Source organism: Gopherus flavomarginatus, chromosome 16, assembly GCF_025201925.1.
Source record: "Gopherus flavomarginatus isolate rGopFla2 chromosome 16, rGopFla2.mat.asm, whole genome shotgun sequence".
Taxonomy (NCBI): domain Eukaryota; kingdom Metazoa; phylum Chordata; order Testudines; family Testudinidae; genus Gopherus; species Gopherus flavomarginatus.
Window position 1 is genome coordinate 26,677,733 of NC_066632.1, and position 19,072 is coordinate 26,696,804.

Below are 19,072 nucleotides of genomic sequence, written 5' to 3' on the forward strand. Positions count from 1 at the left end.
AGCTTTGTGGGGAGGAGTGGGTGGATAGATACAGGAGCTGTGTGGGGAGGGAGGGGTGGACAGATACAGGAGCTGTGTGGGGAGGGATGGGTGGATAGATACAGAGGGTGTATAGGGGGGATGGGTGGATAGATACAGGAGCTGTGTGGGGAGGGATGGGTGGATAGATACAGGAGCTGTGTGAGGAGGGGTGGGTGGATAGATACAGGAGCTGTGTGGGGAGGGAGGGGTAGATAGACACAGGAGCTGTGTGTGGATGGGTGGGTGGATAGATACAGGAGCTGTGTGGGGATGGATGAGTGGATAGATATAAGAGCTGTGTGGGGAGGGATGGATGGATAGACACAGGAGCTGTGTGTGGATGGGTGGGTGGATAGATACAGGAGCTGTGTGAGGAGGGGTGGGAGGATAGACACAGGAGCTGTGTGTGGATGGGTGGGTGGATAGATACAGGAGCTGTGTGGGGATGGGTGAGTGGATAGATACAGGAGCTGTGTGGGGAGGGATGGATGGATAGACACAGGAGCTGTGTGAGGAGGGGTGGGTGGATAGATACAGAGGGTGTATGGGGGGGATGGGTGGATAGATACAGGAGCTGTGTGGGGAGGGAGGGGTGGATAGATACAGGAGCTGTGTGAGGAGGGGTGGGTGGATAGATACAGGAGCTGTGTGGGGATGGGTGAGTGGATAGATACAGGAGCTGTGTGGGGAGGGATGGATGGATAGACACAGGAGCTGTGTGAGGAGGGATGGGTGGATAGATACAGGAGCTGTGTGGGGAGGGAGGGGTGGATAGATACAGGAGCTGTGTGGGGATGGGTGGGTGGATAGATACAGGAGCTGTGTGGGGAGTGGGGGTGGATAGATACAGGAGCTGTGTGGGGAGGGGGGTGGATAGACACAGGAGCTATGTGGGGAGGGAGGGGTGATAGATACAGAAGGTGTGTGGGGAGGGAGGGGTGGATAGATACAGGAGCTGTGTGGGGATGGGTGGGTGGATAGATACAGGAGCCGTTTGGGGAGGGGGGGTGGATAGATACAGGAGCCGTGTGGGGACTGACAGATTAGATAAGTTCGGTAGCACGTGAGCCCAGAGGCGAGTGCAGAGGTGCAGGAGTGAACGGGGAAGTGAAAAGAGCAAACGACTGAGGGAAGCCCTGAAGTTCTGTGAACAAAAGCGAGTGGCAGGAGAGCAGAAGAGGAGGGAGCTGGGGTCCGAGCACTGTGTGGCAGGTGACAGTGGGTGGAATGTGTGGTGCAGGAGGTGTGCAGTGAGCGAGGTGCAGTGTGAGTGCAGTGCAGTGGAGTGCTGGACTGTGTGTGTGCAGTGTGTGTACAATACAAACTGGGGAGATGGGGTGCAGTGTCAGTGCAGTGCAGTGGAGTGCTGGACTGTGTGTGCAGTGTGTGTACAGTACAATCTGGGAGATGTGGTGCAGAGGGGGAGTGCAGTGTCGGTGGAGTGCTGGGCTGTACGTGTGCAGTGTGTGTACAATACAAAATGGTGGGGTGTAGTGAGGGGGTGCAGTGTCAGTGCAGTGTGGGTGCAGTGGAGTGCTGGACTGTGTGTGTACAGTGTGGGTGAAGGAGTTGTGCGATGTGGGTTGTGGGGGGTGTTTGAGTGGCCCGTGTTTTTAGGAGGGACTTTCCCGTGCATAGAAGGGTGGGGGCAGGGCTGTGGCCAGTCTGAGCAGTGCACTGCCAGGGAGGTGCCCAATGGCTCATGCATGGCCCGAGTCAGGACAGGTCCCTTCAGCAGTTCCCAGGGCTCGGCCAGCTCCAGGAGTGGGACTCCCCTGTCCCATCCCCAAGGGCAGCAAGTCCCTGCCCCTGTCACAGCCCTCTTGGACTTATGCCCTCAAATATTCCATTAGAGAAGGGGGGCTGGGAGCCAGGAGTCCCAGCCCCCCATTAGAGAAGGGGGGCTGGGACTACTAGGTTCTCTTCCTGGCTCTGGGAGGGGAGTGGGGGCTGGTGGTTAGAGCTAGGGGATGGGAGCCAGGACTCCTGGGTTCTCTCCTGGCTCTGGGAGGGGAGTGGGGCTGGTGGTTAGAGCGGGGGGGCTGGGAGCCAGGACTCCTGGGTTCTCGCTGGGAGGGGCGTGGGGGCTAGTGGTTACAGCGGGGGGGGGCGCTGGGAGCTAGGACTCCTGGTTCTCCCCGACACTGCCAGTGCCTCGGTGATGCCCAGGTGCCCCCGGGGCTGGGGAGACCCAGTGACAAGGTTTGTGGGTTTTCTGTTTGTTTTTTCCAGTATAGTTTCTTGCGGAGCCGGAAGGACGCTTGGGGGTGGGGGCCTGGGTCTGCCCAGGGTCCTTGTAAGGGTCTTTCCCCCCGTGGCCGGGGGATCTGCCCTTCAGGGCCCGGACTGGGCTTGGGGGCGGGGCAGGCGCGGGGCTCTTGGGATCCCCGCCCGGGTAGGGGCCCTGCAGCCTGGCCCCAGGGGCAGGGTGCGGGCAGGGAGGAGACTGGGACCCGCCCAGCTCGGCAGATGCGGTGCAGGCTCCCGCTGCCCGGGGAGAGGGAGGGGCCCGCGTTCCCTGCCCCGCCCCCGGAGCAGGGCACCTTAGGGTGCGCGATCGATCGCGTGGGGGGGTGCTCTCGTCTGGGCTCCCCCGGGCATTGCTTGGGCTGGAGGCCGGGGCGGGGCTGCGGGGCCGACTGATCGGTTTGTGACGGAGGGAGGGCGGCCGGGGGCTGAGGGAACCACGGGCTCTCTGGGCTGGGTTCGCCCCCAGGACTTTCCGGGGGACCCCGCTGTCCCTGCGAGCCCGTTGCCTGAAGGGGGGCTGGGCTGGGCTGGGGTAACCCCTCGGGAGCCCTTTGGCGAGGGCGGGGCCGGGGGGGGTCTCCCTGTCCTGCCTCAGTTTCCCTGCCTATAAGGGGTTAAGGCCCCGAAGATGACAGGACGCTGCTGGGGACATGGAGGCGGCCTGGGACATCTTCCCCCCCACTAACGACCCCCGGCCCCTTCCAGCCCCCAGCCCACGGCTGCCGGAGCAGCAGACGACCCCCCCTCCACGGGCCGGGACATGAGGGAGGAGGCGCCGCCCGGCCCGACAGAGCAGCCCCGGCGCCCGCCAGCCACAGCGCAGCATGGGGCTCGCCCCGCTCCTCGCCCTCTGCCTCTGGAGCCGGTGAGCTGGGGTGGGGGCCGCGGTCACGCGGGGTCAGGAGGCAGCGGGGTCCCTGGCTGGCCGGCTCCGTCCGTCCAGCCGGGTCTCTGCCCAGCGCGCAGGTGTGTGTCGGCCCCCGCCGCGACTCAGCCAGGTACCCCCCAACATACGCGCCCTGCACCCTCTGCCCGCGGGACCACCTGGGCCAGGGGCTGGGCGCCTGGACTCCTGGGTTCTACCTTTGGCCCCAGCGGGGAGCGGGGTCTAGTGGGTAGAGTGGGGGCTGGGCTGGGAGCCAGGACTCCTGGGTTCTACCCTGATTCTGGGCAGGGAGTGAGGGCTAATGGGTAGAATAGGGGGCTGGGCTGGGAGCCAGGACTCCTGGGTTCTAACTCAGCTTAGGGCGGGCAGGGGGGTCTAGTGGTTAGAAGAAGAGGGGGCTGGGAGCCAGGAGAAGGCCACTGGCTAGATTTTTGTGCAGGGTTAGCGGGGGCTGGATCTCGTGGTGTGCAATGGAGGGTTATGGGAGAATCTAATGGGGAGCTGAGGAGGATTGAGGGGGGCTGGATCTCGTGGGAGGTCATGGGGATTGGTGGAGTTGTGGATCTCCTGAGGGTTGGGGGGTCACGGCGGGGGGCGGTATGTTCCCTCCTCACAGCAAGAAGCTTCACTATTTCCCCTTCAGCAACCAGATGTTTTCTCCACGGCCACCCAGGTTATGCGTGCCCCTCCCTTCATTGCCATGGAAACCCCTGTTCTAGACCTAGGGGGCAGGGGGCTCTCGCATCATCATGGGAACACCCCCATCCCAGGGTGGGTGCCGAGCCAGAGGGTGACGCACCTAATCCTCAAACCCCTTTAATCTGGTTCCAGGGAGGGGTGGGGGGGGAAGGAACTTCCCCTGCAAACGGGGCCAGGTGCAGATCCCCTGCGGGGGCAGGGGGGGTCCTGGGTTTGCACGCCTTGCACACACGTGTGATGCAGGCTGCACATGGGCTCAGCTGCCAGCAGGGCTGGAGTGTCTATGGCACATTGGACTCCTGGGTTCTCTCCCTGGCTCTGGGAGGGGAGTGGGGGCTAGTGGTTAGAGTGGGGGGGCGTCTGGAAGCCAGGACTCCTGGGTTCTCTCCCTTCTGCTCTTCTCATGAGCTTTGCTTCCCTTCCAGGGTGCTGAGTAATGACATTCTGGGGCTGAAGCCACCGAGCGACCCTGTCCTGACCCCCAACACGGTGTGCCTGACCCTGCCCGGGCTCAGCAAGCGTCAGATGGGCCTATGCGTGCGCAGTCCAGATGTGACTGCCTCGGCGCTGCAGGGCATCCAACTAGCCATCCAGGAGTGCCAACGCCAGCTGTGGGACCAGCGCTGGAACTGCTCCAGCCTGGAGGGGGCGGGCCAGGTGCTGCAAGACAGCGCCATCCTCAAGAGAGGTGAGGGGCGGAGCAGGGGGATCCATGCCCTGGGCCCAGCAGTGGGCTTTGCATGCCTGGGGGGGGGGCCTGTCCAGGTTGGGGATAGGAGCACATGGAGGGGCTGGGGCAGGACAGGGAAGGAGACAGGGGCCGGGGGCTGGGGGAGGCTGCAGACACTCAGGGTGCTGTGCCAACCCTCCCCACCCTGCTCTGCACTTCCCCAGCCTGGCCCCTCAGCACCAGACCATCAGCCCTGCCCTGGCACAACATGCCCTGTGCCCATCTGTGCCGTCCCTGCTGGCCCCTCCACTGCGCCTCACCCTGCACAGTGCTGCTCTCATGGCGTGTCGGGGCCGCCCCCTCCCTGCTCCCCGTAGCCTGGAGCGGCTCTGATGTTGCCTTGGCCTCTGCATCAAGGGAGAGGAGCTAAGCATGAAGCCAGGATCAAAGCGAGGGAGCTGGAGCCAGCCGCGCCTGCCTGCTCCTGCCAGGGCGGGCAGCTCCTGGGGTGCAGGGAGTTCGGGGGGTCTCAGCCCCATGCCTAGCTGGCGCTAACGGGACAGCTTCGGCAGAGGCGCCCCCAGGTCCCAGCTCTGTAGCCTGTTCGTGCCCATGGAGCTGGGCAGTGTGGCAGGGTGGGAAGCGAGGGGCACTGAGGGTGTGGCTCTGGAGACCCGCCTTCGAGCACCCACTTGGCTCACAAGTGAAGCAAGTGCAGCTGGGCTCAGCACAGTTCAGCGGGATTAGTGGTTTCTGTGCGGGGCAGAATCAGAAGAGGGAGAGCAGGGAGCTGTGGGTCGGGACTGGCGGGGGGGGGGCACCGGCAGAGCTGGGGGGAGCTCAGCTGACTGGTCCGGGCAGCAAGGGTCCTGGGAGTGTTTGGAAAGAACCCAGGAGTCCTGGCCGAAATCCCTCTCTAGTGACCCTGTTCCCCCTCCCCTCCCCTGGCCAGTTTCAGCTGGGTACGCTGTTCCTCCTCGCTTACAGGGCTGCCTCATGCTCCACCCCAGAGGCAGCTACACGTCTGCAGGGGGGAGATGAATCCCCAGCCACAGATGCCTGGGTTCCTCCCCATCTCCTGGGAGGGGCCCAGCCTGGTCCTCAGCTCACCCGCTCCCTGTGTGCTCCGCAGGCTTCCGGGAAAGCGCCTTCGCCTTCTCCCTGCTGGCGGCAGGTGTGATGCACTCGGTAGCCACAGCCTGTAGCCTGGGCAGGCTGCAGGGCTGCGGCTGTGCATGGGGGGAGCACGGCAGCCAGGAGAAGCAGCGGCTGAAGCTGAGCCAGCTGCAGGCGCTGTCCCGGGTCAAGGGCCTCCCCCCTCACCTGGCCTCACTGCTGGGCGAGCCTGGCCCGCAGGACACCTGGCAGTGGGGTGGCTGCGGGCCCGACATCCGCTTCGGGGAGCGCTTCTCCCGGGACTTCCTGGACTCACGAGAGGCGCCACGCGACATCCAGGCCCGGATGAGGATCCACAACAACTGGGTGGGCAGGCAGGTACGGTGCCCATGGGGGAGGGGCACAGCGGGCAAGGAGAGGAGGGGAGGGGTGCTGAGGGGCAGGGTCACTGCTGCTCACTGGGAGGCTGCGGCAGATGCCTCAGGCCAGGCGTAAGCAGGAAGGGTGCAGCTCACTCTGTGGGGGGGGGCTCCATCCTGAGCCCCAGCAGGGAGCAGCCGGGGTGAGCAGCAGCAGGCCCCGTGGCAGGTTGCTGCACAGTCCAGTGGCAGGGAGTTCCGCCGGCTCACCCGTCTTTCCGGAACAGGTGGTGGCGGAGAACATGAAGCGGAAGTGCAGATGCCACGGCACGTCGGGCAGCTGCCAGTTCCGCACGTGCTGGCCGGTGGTGCCCGAGTTCTGGCTGGTGGGCGCCCTGCTGCGGGAGCGGATGCAACACGCCGCCTTCATCAGCGCCCACAACCGCAACAGTGGCGTGTTCGGGCCGCGGCTGGGCCAGCGCCGCCTGGCCCGCGAGCTGGTCTACTTCGAGAAATCGCCCGACTTCTGCGAGCGCGACCCGGCGCTCGACTCGCCCGGCACCCGTGGCCGCGCCTGCAACCACACCAGCCCCCGCACGGACGGGTGCGCCAGCCTGTGCTGCGGGCGAGGCCACAACATCCTGCGCCAGACACGCCGCGAGCGCTGCCGCTGCCACTTCCAGTGGTGCTGCTCCGTGCTGTGCGAGCAGTGCCGGCTCAGCACCTGGCTCAGCGTCTGCAAGTGAGGGGAGCCGGCTGTGCCCCCCAGCCCTGGCAGCATGGATGGAGCAGCCCTCTGCCCGACACGGGGCTCCCTGCGGGGCCCCTCGCAGCATGTGAATAGAGGGGCAGCACCCCAACTCCGCAGCTATAACTCCTAGGGCTTTGTGGGAAGAGAACAAGAAGTGGGGGGGGGGCGGGGCACTGCAGCAGGGCCGGGGGGAGCTAAGTACATTTTGTAAATGCTTTAAATGCTGCAGGGGATCAGCGGTGGGGGGGGGGGCAGAGGGGGTGTTATGGGGTTGCCAGGAGGCAGTGGGGCTTTCACGGGTGGGGCCAGGGGGACACTACAGGAGCAGTGCGGGTATGGGGAAGGGCTGGTCAGCAGAGCAGTGGAGGGGTTGGGGGAATGCTTTGGGGGCAGTGGGGGTATGGGGAGTGGGACGGAGCAGCGAGAGTCAGGCAGATGCAGTGAGGTTCAGGGAGGAGCAGTGGGGTTTGGGAGGACACAGTGGGGGGTGGGGAGGAGCAGTGGGGTTAGGGGATGCAGTGGGGGGTCAGGGCAGAGCAGTGGGGGGTCAGGGCAGAGCAATGGAGGTCAGGGGATGCAGTGAGGGCAGGGGGACGCAGTAGGGGGGTTGGGGCAGAGCAGTGAGATCAGGGGGATGCAGTGCGGAGGGGCGGAGCAGTGGGGTCGGGGCAACTCAGTGGGGGGATGCTGTGGGGGTTGGGGCAGAGCAGTGGGGTCAGAAGGAAGCAGTGAGGGCTGGGGGATGCAGTGGAATATCAGGTTCGGGGCACTGGGATGCTCTGGGGGCCAGTGTGGGGGATGCCGCAGGGTTAATTTATTGCTCTAGGGCAGAGAGCTCAGAGCTTCAGAGCCCGCTCAGCGTTACATGGCCTGTGCGCCCCATGGGTCACTGCGCCCCGTGGGTCACTGCCTGTTTTCACACCTGTACCCCAGTCTCACGGCAAAGCGCGGCCTGGCTTGGCTATTTTAGCTGCAGCTGCCGGTTCCTGTCAGTAAAAGCACCTGCCTGGGGAGTGACTGTGGTGAATTCACTGGCAGCGGGTGCCGGTGCCGGTGCCCGGCGCTGCACAGAGCTGCGGAGATCCCTTCCTGCGCCGGACGCTCGCCGGGCGGGGCCTGCTCAGGTCCCCTCTGCTGTTGTGCCCCTCCCGGGTGCAGGCGCTGGACGGGGCTGGTGCGGTAGCAGGGCTCCTCACACGGACACTTTCGGTGGGGAGCCCTGGGGGAGCAAAGCCCGCTCCCAGCCCAGGCCCAGCAAATATAATGGTTAAACATTGGGGTGGGGTCCAGTGGTTAGAGTGGGGGGGGGAGCCAGGACTCACACCTTCCTTGGGAACCCACACGGCATGTGGGTGGAGGGCTGGGCACTGACAAGATGTCTCCCACAGCTGAAAACAGTGCTGCGAACTTCCTCGCAGCAGTGCCCCCACAGCTGAGACTGTGCGGATGGGTCCTTGTGTCTGGTTACAGCAGTGCCTCCGATGGGGCTGCGAGCTTCCTGGTGGCAGTAGCTTGCTTGGGCACGGCAGGTTCTCCATGCCAAGCTCCGTGGCTTGGGCAAAGCAGAGCCCTGGTGCTCAGGGGAGAAGGCTGGGGGCAGTGGAAGGCAGACAGGTGGGCCTGACCCATGAAGCAGACCGTCTGTTTGCAAGGATTTTATAGCAGCTGCTCAGGGAGGCTACAGGACAGGGAGCTGCCCTGCTAGGCTGCGGGTTCAAATCTGGCCCCGGGGAGCGGGAGGGGGAGTGACCATCCAGAGCCCATTACTATCTTGGGAGGTGAGTTTTCTGGGGCTCAACCCGCTGCCCCCCTGACCTGGCCCCAGGCACCCCGAGACCAGCTGGTCCCTGGCTAGCAGCTCCCGGGACACATGCTCCCCTCTGCCTCAGTGGATTTTGTGTGCCATGACCCCAGCGGCGCAGACACCGTCCCCCTGCCACACACACACAAACCAGCCTGAGCCGAAGGCACCAGAGGGTAGTGGTGGGGGTGGGGGTATGCTGTGGGGGCTGCCAAGGGGTCCCTGCCCAGCCTGGCCTTGACTGTCTACATTCCTTGCTGCAGTGCCCCTCCCCCGACCACCTCCAGGCAAGGGGGCCAGTGTCAGCCTCCCCCCCCCCCCCCCGCCGATCTGGGGTGAGGAACATTCCCAGGGAGCACAGGCCCCAGAGCAGCCAGAGGATGTGCAGACATTGGCCAGGGAGGGTGCATCACCCTGCCCCCCCCGCCACTGACCTGCCTCACCCCCCCTCATTTCAAACTGCACCGGACCCCCACCCCCAAGACCAGAGGGGGGCAGTGCTGCAGGGGAAACCCTGCACACCCACCTGTGCCCCTGGGGCCTTCGGCAGGACTGACAGGCAGCAAATGTAAACACGCCTCAGTGGGTGCCCTTTGCATGGCAGGCGGGTGACTGTGGAACTCACAGCCACTGGGCATTAGTGGGGAGGAGAGCTGGGCGGGGTCAGGCTGTTGTGCATGGAGAGGGCAGACGCCCTCCCTCATGGGGAATGAGGCAACCGCGACCTGATGGGGCAGGGGCCTCCCCTCTGGGCTGCTCGTTCCAGAGCTGGCATTGGTGCATTTCCTCTGCAGCAGTGGGTGATGGGGAGTGGGCTAGATGGGCCCTCCTGGGATCCAGGATGCTGAGCCAGGGGCCCCCAGGGCAGGGCCTGGCCCCCAGTAGAAAGTGTGCTTGGATTCCCAGGGCACGTGAGCTGGGCAGGAGGGTGTGGGAGCCAGCATTGGCCATGGGGCTGGTGGTCACTGAGTGTGGAAACCCAGGGCCCCGTACCCCACCATGGTGCTGAACCTTCACACGCAGCGAGGTTCAGGGGGTTCAGCTCATGCTGCCAGGGTGTCTACCACCCACCCGGGCAGGGCCGAGGGGTGTCAATGTGGGGGGGCTGGGCCTGCCGTGGGGAGGCCCCACTTGCCAGCATCCTGCTCCCCTAGCAGCTGAGGCTGGACACTCCCTGGGAGCTGCAGGGTCTGACTCATGCTGCAAACACACAGGCCCTGCCCTGACCTCAGCCTGCCCTGCAGCCCAGCCCAGCCTCCAGCCACACAGCACGGGGGGAGGGGAGGGGGCGATTGTACAGAGTGCAAGGCTGTGTGTGTGCGCACATGTACATGCGCACAGGGGTCTCTGTGTGTGTACACTGTGCAGTGAGCGAGCACTGGGGGGGCTGTGTGTGCAGTGAGGGGGCACTGTGTGCAGTGAGGGGGCACTGGGAGGCTGTGTGCAGAGAGTGGGGCACTGGGGGGGTTCAGGGATCTGTGTGCAGTGAGTGGGACCCTGCAGGGCTCTGTGTGCAGTGAGTGGGGCTTGGGGGCCCCAGGGGATCTGTGTGCAGTGAGTGGGCACTGGGGGGCTCAGTGTGCAGTTAGTGGGGCTCGAGGGGGTTGGGGGTTCTGTGTGTAGTGGGGGACACAGGGGTTGGGGGCTCTGTGCAGTGAGTGGGCACTAGGGAGCTCTGTGTGCAGTTAGTGGGGTTCAGGGGGGTTGAGGGTTCTGTGTGCAGTGGGGGGCTTGGAGGCTCTGTGCAGTGACGGGGCGCAGGGGGGGTTGAGGGATCTGTGTGCAGTGAGTGGGACCCTGCAGGGCTCTGTGTGCAGTGAGTGGGCACTGGGGGGCTGAGTGTGCAGTTAGTGGGGCTCGAGGGGGTTGGGGGCTCTGTGTGCAGTGGGGGGCGGAGGGGGGTTGGGGGCTCTGTGCAGTGAGTGGGCACTGGGGGGCTCAGTGTGCAGAGTGGGGCACTGGGGGGCTTTGTGTGCAGTTAGTGGGGCTCGGGGGGTTGGGGGCTCTGTGCAGTGGGGGGTGTGGGGGGGTTAGGGGCTCTGTGCAGTGAGTGGCACTGGGGGGCTCAGTGTGCAGACAGTGGGGCACTGGGGGGCTTTGTGTGCAGTTAGTGGGTCTCGGGGGGGTTGGGGGCTCTGTGCAGTGGGGGGCACGGGGGGTTAGGGGCTCTGTGCAGTGAGTGGGCAGTGGGGGGCTCTGTGTGCAGTTGGGCTCAGGGGGGTTGGGGGCTCTGTGTGCAGTGGAGGGTGCAGGGGGGTTGGAGGCTCTGTGCAGAGAGGGGGCGCAGGGGGGTTGGGGGCTCTGTGCAGTGAGAGGGCATGGGGGGTTGGGGGCTCTGTGTGCAGTGGGGGGCTTGGGGGCTCTGTGCAGTGAGGGGGCTTGGGGGGCTCTGTGTGCAGTGGGAGGCTTGGGGGCTTGGGGCTCTGTGTGCAGTGAGGGGGCACAGGGGGGTTGGGGGCTCTGTGTGCAGTGGGGGGCACTGGCGGGTTCTGTGTGCAATGCACTCATGCCTTGGGGGAGGAGGGAACCCCGGAGCTCCCAGACTGCAGCTGAAGTGCACTGACGCACCTGCACTGACCCAACCCAAGCGTCCTGACTCCAGCCGGGGGGTGCCCAGCCCGGCTGCCCACGGGGCAGGAGTGGCCATGCCCAGCCCCAGGGCTACTCCTCTCCTCTCCTCCCATGTGCGTCCACACTGCAAGGCGCAGTGCGCCACCTGCTGGGAGAGAGCGGCACAGGCTGCCTTGGGGTGCTGCCACAGTAAGCCAGGGCAGGCTGGCTCCCCGGGGGCGGGGTTCTGCTCTGGGCAAGCAGCACCCCAGGGGCTTGAGCAACCTGCCCGTATGCAGCGACTGGGCCAGGGGACTGAGCTGATGGTCACATGGGGAACATACCTGCCTTATCCCCTACTCACACTGCAGGGGAGCCTCCTATTGCACTGCGCCCTCTCCACTTGTGCAGCGGGACCCCCATATGCACATCTCCTGCTAATGCACCATGACCCCCCATGCACATCACCCCCACTAATGCACTACGATCCCCGCATGCACGTCACCCCCACTAATGCACCACAGCCCCCCATGCACCATGACCCCCATTCACGTCACCCCCTAATGCACCACAGCCCCAAAGAACATCTCCCACTAATGCACCGTGACCCCTCATGCATGTCACCCCCACTAATGCACCATGACCCTTCCATACACATCTCCTGCTAATGCACCACAGCCCCCACGCACATCTCCCACTATTGCACCATGACCCCCGCGTGCATGCCACCCCTGCTAATGGACCTCACCCCCATGCACATCATCCTGCTAATGCACCATGACCCCCTCATGCACGTCACCCCCCACTAATGCACCTCGCCCCCCCATGCACACTCCCGATGGCACCTCACCATCATGAATCTCAGCCTCGCTATTCACGCTCCAGCCCCCGCGCGTCCCACGCCCACAGACACGCATCATCCCCCGATAACAGCCCCACCCAGCGCCCCCAGGCATGCACAAGACCCACGAGGCTTCGCAGCCCCCTTGCACTTCCCCTCCCCCACTAGTGCAGCACCCCCCCGCCCCGTTGCATTGCTGCAGCTGCTGCCATGGGGATGGGTTGCTGATCTCGCGAGGTTTGCTGCCCCCCCTCTCCCCAGAGTTAAGCGAGAACTCTCGCGAGATCCCCGGGTGCGTGCACGGGGCCTGCTGCTTCCGGCTGGGGGGAGGGGGCTCGGTGCAGAGTCAGCTGGGGAGGAGGAGGAGGAGGGGGCGGGAGGAAGAGCGCGAGCCGGAGCCGGAGCAGGTAGGTGCGGGGTGCAGGGGCCTGGGGAGTAGCAGGCCTGTCCTCTGAGGGGCTCGCTCAGTGGGGGGCATGGGGGGGAGCAGGCCAGCCCCCTGGGGGGCCGTGCAATGGGTCTGTACACCGGGGGGGCACGCTCAGTGGGGTGCATGGGGGGGGAGCAGGCCAGCCCCCTGGGGGGCCGTGCAATGAGTCTGTACACCGGGGGGGCACGCTCAGTGGGGGCCATGAGGGGGGAGCAGGCCAGCCCCCTGGGGGGCCCATGCAATGGGTCTGTACACCGGGGGGGGCACGCTCAGTGGGGGGCTTGGGGGGAGCAGGCCAGCCCCCTGGGGGGCCATGCAATGAGTCTGTACACCGGGGGGGCACGCTCAGTGGGGGGCATGGGGGGGAGCAGGCCAGCCCCCTGGGGGGCCGTGCAATGGGTCTGTACACCGGGGGGGCACGCTCAGTGGGGTGCATGGGGGGGGAGCAGGCCAGCCCCCTGGGGGGCCATGCAATGAGTCTGTACACCGGGGGGGCACGCTCAGTGGGGGGCTTGGGGGGAGCAGGCCAGCCCCCTGGGGGGCCATGCAATGGGTCTGTACACCGGGGGGGCACGCTCAGTGGGGGCCATGAGGGGGGAGCAGGCCAGCCCCCTGGGGGGCCCATGCAATGGGTCTGTACACCGGGGGGGCACGCTCAGTGGGGGGCTTGGGGGGAGCAGGCCAGCCCCCTGGGGGGCCCATGCAATGGGTCTGTACACCGGGGGGGCTCGCTCAGTAGGATGCATGGGGGGGAGCAGGCCAGCCCCCTGGGGGGCCCATGCAATGGGTCTGTACACTGGGGGGGCACGCTCAGTGGGGGACATGGGGGGGAGCAGGCCAGCCCCCTGGGGGGCCCATGCAATGGGTCTGTACACTGGGGGGGCACGCTCAGTGGGGGACATGGGGGGGAGCAGGCCAGCCCCCTGGGGGGCCATGTAATGGGTCTGTTCTCCGGTGGGGCACACTCAGTGGGGTACATGGAGGGGGCAGGCCAGCCCCCTGAGGGGCCCATGCAGTGGGGCCTGTACTCCGGGGGAGCATGCTCGGTAGGATGCATGGGGGGAGCAGGCCTGATCCCCCGGCAGGATGGGGGTTTGTGTGCAGGCCATCTGGGGATGCATGGGCTGCAGTGGGGTCTTTCACCTGGAGGGGCTGGGAGGGGGGCTGGCCCGCCCTGTCACTGAGCGTGGGGAGCCCTGGGAGTAGGGATGTCTCAGACCTAGCAGGGGCGGCTGGACCCAGGCGTCCCTCGCCCCGGGGCCCCATCTAGAGTGAGGTATCTGGTGGGGGGCGTTGTGCCTCAGGGAAGTTGGGGAGCCCAGCTGGGGCCTGCCAGCATCGCGACGGGTGCAGCAGGCCTTGCCCCCCTGCTGCTAGGGAAGGCTGGTTTTGGGGTCCTATTTGCAGACTCCAAAAGTGGAAGGGGCTGAGAGCCCAGAGGGGAGGCAGGGCCCTTCCAAAGAGTGGGTGCAGACCTGTTCTCTGAGCAGGTTCCCCCCTGAGGCTTGGGGGCTACCTTCCCCCCGAGGGGCCCTCCTTTCCCGGGGTGAGGGGCAGCAGGGCCTGGGGTCTTGTCCCCATGCTGACCAGAGAGTGAACCCTCTGTGGGTTTTTCTGGGGGGGAGCTCCCCCCATTATCACTTGTGAAGTGTTGGGGGTGCAAGGCAGGGAGCGTTGTCGTGCTTCATTATTAATCATTTTGGGTGGGTAGGTCACAGCCCTGGGGGTCCTGGGTCCTACCTTAATGAGGGGCTGCTGGGAGGGCCCAGTGCTCTCACAGGGGGGATGCTCATGGGTCTGAGGCATTTGGGCCTGGGGGCATCTGAGGAGGACCCTGGCAGGCTGTAGAGGAGAAAGATCAGGCACTGGCGCTGGGCTCAGCGGGAGTCGTAGGCGGGCAGGAGGGCGCTGATACCCCGAGGGCAGGGAATAGCCTAAACGCCAAGGAGAGGGAAATGGTCTGGAAAGGTGGGAGGTGCCCCCTTCCCCTGCGCGGGTATTATGTACAGGCACAGGGGAAGTGGGGGGCTGGGAGCCAGGACACCTCGGTTCAGTTCCCAGCTCTGGAAGGGGAGTGGCTGGAGGCTGGGAATTCCTCTGTTGACTCCGTGGCCTTGGGCAAATCCCTGTCTCAGTGCCTCAGTTTCCCCATTTGTGTTAAGGCTGGTCTGGACCCACCGCCTGGGGGCTGTGGTTGGCAGGTGCTGGGCTCGCACAGTGTTAGGAGCCTGGGCGATGGACCCCACCCCCAGCCCTGTGTGTGCTGCTTCTGGGCCTCGCTGGCAGCACTGCCGTGACCCTGCTGCCGGCGCCTTGGGGGCCGACACTCTGTGGAGGGGGAGCGAGGGCTGCCAAGTCAGCTGGCCCTGGGCACGGCCTGGCACGGCTCCCCCCCGGCTCTGCCTGTCAGTATTGTGACAGGGGAGAAAGGTCCCTTGTGGGGCGCACAAAGCCAGCCTGTGGCGCTGCCCTGGGCTCCAGGCTGATCCTTCTCACTGATTGCCCGCGGGTCTCCCCTCTGCCCCCAGCCCAGGGGCCTGGGTAGCCTGAAGCCAATGGGCCAGCAGGGCCCCTGACTGTCGCTGCTGGCCATGGCCACCGAACAGATGGGGACCAGTGCTGGGCCGGCCGGGCATCGAGCCACCCAGTGCCCCACCCCACCCAGTCCTGCCGTGGAGCTGGGCTCCTGGGGCTTGCGCCCCCCTGCAGCCAGGTGCGCTGGGAGCTGCCATCTCCGCAGGCACCTGATGCCAGCCGGCCTTGCCCTTCCCGCTGCCCAGGAACCGCGAGCAAGCCGGCCCCAGGAGCCCCTGCACCGCCATGGGCAACATCTTCGGGAACCTGCTGAAAAGCCTGATCGGCAAGAAGGAGATGCGCATCCTGATGGTGGGGCTGGACGCGGCTGGGAAGACCACCATCCTCTACAAGCTGAAGCTGGGCGAGATCGTCACTACTATCCCCACCATCGGTAGGGCCAGGAGCCGGGCCGCGGCCCCTGGGGCTCCCATCAGCCTCCCCGGCCGCGGGGGCAGGGACTCCCATGTGATGGGCGTGGTCACGTGCTGGCTGGGTGGCAGGAGGAAAGGACCAGCTGACCCATAACGGGCCTGGGCCCTGGCTGGCATCTAGGGTGGTTTGGCTCCCCATAGAACATTTCATCAGGGCTCCTGAGTCCTGTCAGCAGCTGGGGGGCAGGGTGGGGTGGGACTGGTGGGTTAGAGCAGGGGGCTGGGAGCCAGGACTCCTGGGTTCTCTCCCCAGGTCTGGGAGGGGAGTGGAGTCTAGTGGTTAGAGGGGAGGAGTTGGGAGTCAGGATCCTGGGTTTTTTGTCCAGTTTTGCTGCAGTGTGAACTTGGAGGCAAGTTGCTGACCTCTGTGCCTCAATTTCCCCATCTGAATCTGCACCGCCGTGCCCCCCTCCCTGCCTCAGTTTCTTCTTTGCCCATTGAAAGGCTCCTGTGTGAGATGAGTTTGCTGGGTCTCAGTCCAGTGCCTGGAGACCCTGCGGTGGCTGGCACTGAGCAGTGCCCCTGACTGCATGGGCAAAGAGGGTTGAGCCCCCACTGTGGGCAGGGCTGGCTGCCCCCCACGTCTGTGGCTAACCTCCCACCCATCTTGCAGGGTTCAACGTGGAGACTGTCGAGTACAAGAACATCAGCTTCACCGTGTGGGACGTGGGCGGCCAGGACAAGATCCGGCCCCTGTGGCGGCACTACTTCCAGAACACCCAGGGTACGGCGGGCAGAGCCCCCCCTTTCCAGGGGGCCTTCCCTCCCCCCAGCGATCATCTAGGGCTGGCTGAGTATCTGGGGGGGAAGGAGGGGTACGATGTTTCTCTCTCTCCTGCTCCTAGGGTGACCAGATCACAACACTAACATTTTGGGACACGCTGGGGTGCCGTCAGCCCTGCCAACAGTCCACCCCTGCTCCTCCCAGGCTCTGCCCCTGTTCTGCACCAGGCCCCCCCCCCCCACTGTACCCTTGCTGAGTCCCTCCTCGGTCCCTCACCTGCCACTCACCCCTACGGTGCTGACTTCCCCTGTGCCAGGTGGGTGCTCGCCCACCCCCTGCCTCTTCCTGCCCAAGCATCTGCCCTCACTGGGCCCCCATTCCACCCCCTTCCCCCAAGTCCCCGCCCCTGCCCCTGCCCTGCCTCTCCCCCCTCCCTCGTGGAAAGCGCTAAGTGCTGTCAAACAGCTGTTAGACGGCGGGAAGCGCTGGGGGGGAGGAGTGGGGACATGGTGCGCTGGGGGGAGAAGGAGGCAAGGAGGGGGGTGCTTGGTTGCAATTTTTTCCAGCGCCTCCCTCCCACTCGCCTCCTTACCCGAATATCAGAACAAATGGCATCCCAATCAAACACTGATCTGGACACGGGACAATGGGTTAAATATCGGGGCAGTCCTGGTTTTATCGGGAGATCTGGTCACCCTACCTGCTTCCCCCCTCCCCCACCATGGTGTGAGTGGGTGGGGGGAAGAGAATTGGTAAATGACTTTGTTCGACTCCCCCATTGGAGGGGTTTGGGGGTGCACTGTCACCCCCTCCAAGGTGGGGTGATGAGCGGCTTGGGGGTGCATAGTCACCCCCTCCTAGGTGGGGTGATGAGGGGTTTGGGGCCACACTCTGTCACACAGCCCCGGAGAGGGGTGGGGCTTCCTAGCTGGGGTCAGAGTAACCTCCCCCCAGTGTCAGTGCCCTCCCTCCACCCCCAGGGCTGATCTTCGTGGTGGACAGCAATGACCGGGAGCGGGTGAACGAGGCACGCGAGGAGCTGATGCGGATGCTGGCCGAGGATGAGCTGCGGGATGCTGTGCTCCTCGTCTTTGCCAACAAGCAGGTGGGTGTCACGTCCCCCCCAGGGCCCCTCCAGCCTCGGCCGCCCTGGGACTGAATTCTCCGTGGGCAAGGTGCCCGTCATTGGGTCAGCTTGTAACCCCCCCTGCTCCCCCCAGGACCTGCCCAACGCCATGAACGCGGCGGAGATCACGGACAAGCTGGGCCTGCACTCCCTGCGTCACCGCAACTGGTACATCCAGGCCACATGCGCCACCAGCGGCGACGGGCTCTACGAGGGCCTGGACTGGCTGGCCAACCAGCTGAAGAACAAGAAGTGAGCACGAGCCGCCCCCCCCCGCCCCCCTGCGCTGCCGGGGGCCGGGCGGAGCCACCCTTCTGCCCACCCCCTCAGGCTGGCAGGACCTGTCGCCTCTTCCCCCCTCCCCTCTTGTTGGGTTTTGCTTTCTTTCCGGCACCGGTTGCTGTGGGTTTGCACGGATCTCGGGGTGTGTGCGTGTGTGATGAATATATCAATATATAAATATATAGGGGGGGCGGGGGGCATCTGCTTCCGTGCTGGGGCAGCCCCCTGCTGCCCGGGGGGGGCGCCGACGGCCCCGCGTGGAGCAGTGGCCTTTCTTTTGTGTTGTTTTTCTGTTGTTCTTGGTGCCCTGTGACGTGACTCTAAACACGGAGGTGAATTCCTCAAGGCAGCTTTAAGCTTCTGGCGGGGGGAGCTGCTGGTCTGTGCTGGGGGGGAGGGGACACTGCAAGGGGAGGGGCAACTGGGGGAGTAGTTTCTGGGTCTCATCCCATTCCATCTTTCACCTGGGGGGGGAGGGAGGAGGGGGTTGTATCACTTGCTAGGGCAGTGCCCCCTGCTGGCAACGTGGCCCTTCTCCCCCCCCGCCCATTCCCAGCCCCCCTGCACCACACTGTACAGACACGAAGGGGGGCTGGCAGAGCGGGTGGGGGACTGGCCAGTGCAGTCTCTGTGGCAGGGAGGTGAACGTTCCCGAGGGGCGAGAGAGGGGCCAGGCCAGGGGCAGCAGGGGGCTGTGGATTCAGTGGCAGAATCGGGACCATAGTGGAAATTGCTCCCCCACAGCCTCTCCACACACCGCGCCCCCCCCGGGTTTCAGACGCTGCTGGACCCAGCATCCACGTGCACTTCCCTGTGTCTCCACTGGGGTGGCGCCCCGACAGCACTCACAGCTGCTCAATGACTCCCCCAAAGTGGCCCCAGAGCCTGCTGCGGGGCCCCAGGTTCGCCCCCACACACACACCAAATCATGTCACTTCAAGAGGCAGGATTCCTCCCCCTGCAGCAGCCCCCCCACGTTCCCCAGCACCCACCTCCTCGGCAGCAATGGGGGGTAATCCGGTTATCATGACCTCCTGTGGTGGGGACACCCTGAGAAGCGCCTGTTAGGCTAAGCAGGATTTCAGGGAGATGCATCAGGGACCCCTCGCTGCCCCCCCCCCCAGCACTTGCCCATAGCAGAGGGGTGGGAGCCCTGAGGATCCTGCCCCCAGGGGCCGGTGGTGGGAGCACCTTAGCTCAGGTTGGGCTGGGTAAGTAGTGGCTGTTTCTCAGTGGGCTGGTTAGCAAGGAATGTGTTGTTTTTTAATTTGTCTCACTCCAGCAGTCATGCATGTGACCCCTCCATCCCTCTCCCCCAAGATGAGGGAAATTGGGCCTCACCCACTCCCCCCGGCTTGGGGAGCCACCTAACCAGCCAGCAGAGGGCAGCGATTCACCAGTGACTCCTGCGCCTTGAAACACCCCCCCCCCCCCCCCCCCCCCCGGTGTGCAGCACAGTGATTGTAATGAGAACCACCACCACCACCCCCCGGGGCAGGCGGATGGACTGTCAACTCCTCCCCAGCACATGTATTTATACCCCCGGTCTCTGCTTGGT

The 19,072-nt window shown here is 65.2% G+C and overlaps 2 protein-coding genes across 2 annotated transcripts; both read left to right on the forward strand.

Moving 5' to 3' along the window:
- The first annotated feature begins 3,062 nt into the window (after nucleotides 1–3,062).
- On the forward strand, nucleotides 3,063–6,907 carry WNT10B (Wnt family member 10B). The gene is made up of 4 exons (XM_050924941.1): nucleotides 3,063–3,136; nucleotides 4,282–4,544; nucleotides 5,659–6,020; nucleotides 6,289–6,907. Exons 1-4 carry the CDS (start codon nucleotides 3,096–3,098, stop codon nucleotides 6,745–6,747), a joined length of 1,125 nt encoding a protein of 374 aa, XP_050780898.1. The 5' UTR covers nucleotides 3,063–3,095; the 3' UTR covers nucleotides 6,748–6,907.
- A 5,353-nt stretch (nucleotides 6,908–12,260) lies between these two features.
- On the forward strand, nucleotides 12,261–17,651 carry ARF3 (ADP ribosylation factor 3). Its single transcript, XM_050924954.1, has 5 exons — nucleotides 12,261–12,351; nucleotides 15,155–15,342; nucleotides 15,996–16,106; nucleotides 17,087–17,211; nucleotides 17,327–17,651. The coding sequence occupies exons 2-5, from the start codon at nucleotides 15,195–15,197 to the stop codon at nucleotides 17,486–17,488; spliced, it is 546 nt and encodes a 181-aa protein (XP_050780911.1). The 5' UTR covers nucleotides 12,261–12,351; nucleotides 15,155–15,194; the 3' UTR covers nucleotides 17,489–17,651.
- Nucleotides 17,652–19,072: the final 1,421 nt, after the last annotated feature.

What these genes read in the sequence shown, in the direction of transcription:
- WNT10B (XM_050924941.1), top strand. Translation starts at nt 3,096, where the DNA reads ATGGGGCTCGCCCCGCTCCTCGCCCTCTGCCTCTGGAGCCG. An exon ending in CAGCGCCATCCTCAAGAGAG is followed by an intron (nt 4,545 to 5,658) that starts GTGAGGGGCGGA and finishes TGTGCTCCGCAG; the next exon opens with GCTTCCGGGAAAGCGCCTTC. An exon ending in ACAACTGGGTGGGCAGGCAG is followed by an intron (nt 6,021 to 6,288) that starts GTACGGTGCCCA and finishes TTTCCGGAACAG; the next exon opens with GTGGTGGCGGAGAACATGAA.
- ARF3 (XM_050924954.1), top strand. Translation starts at nt 15,195, where the DNA reads ATGGGCAACATCTTCGGGAACCTGCTGAAAAGCCTGATCGGCAAGAAG. An exon ending in CTACTTCCAGAACACCCAGG is followed by an intron (nt 16,107 to 17,086) that starts GTACGGCGGGCA and finishes CTCCACCCCCAG; the next exon opens with GGCTGATCTTCGTGGTGGAC. An exon ending in TCGTCTTTGCCAACAAGCAG is followed by an intron (nt 17,212 to 17,326) that starts GTGGGTGTCACG and finishes TGCTCCCCCCAG; the next exon opens with GACCTGCCCAACGCCATGAA.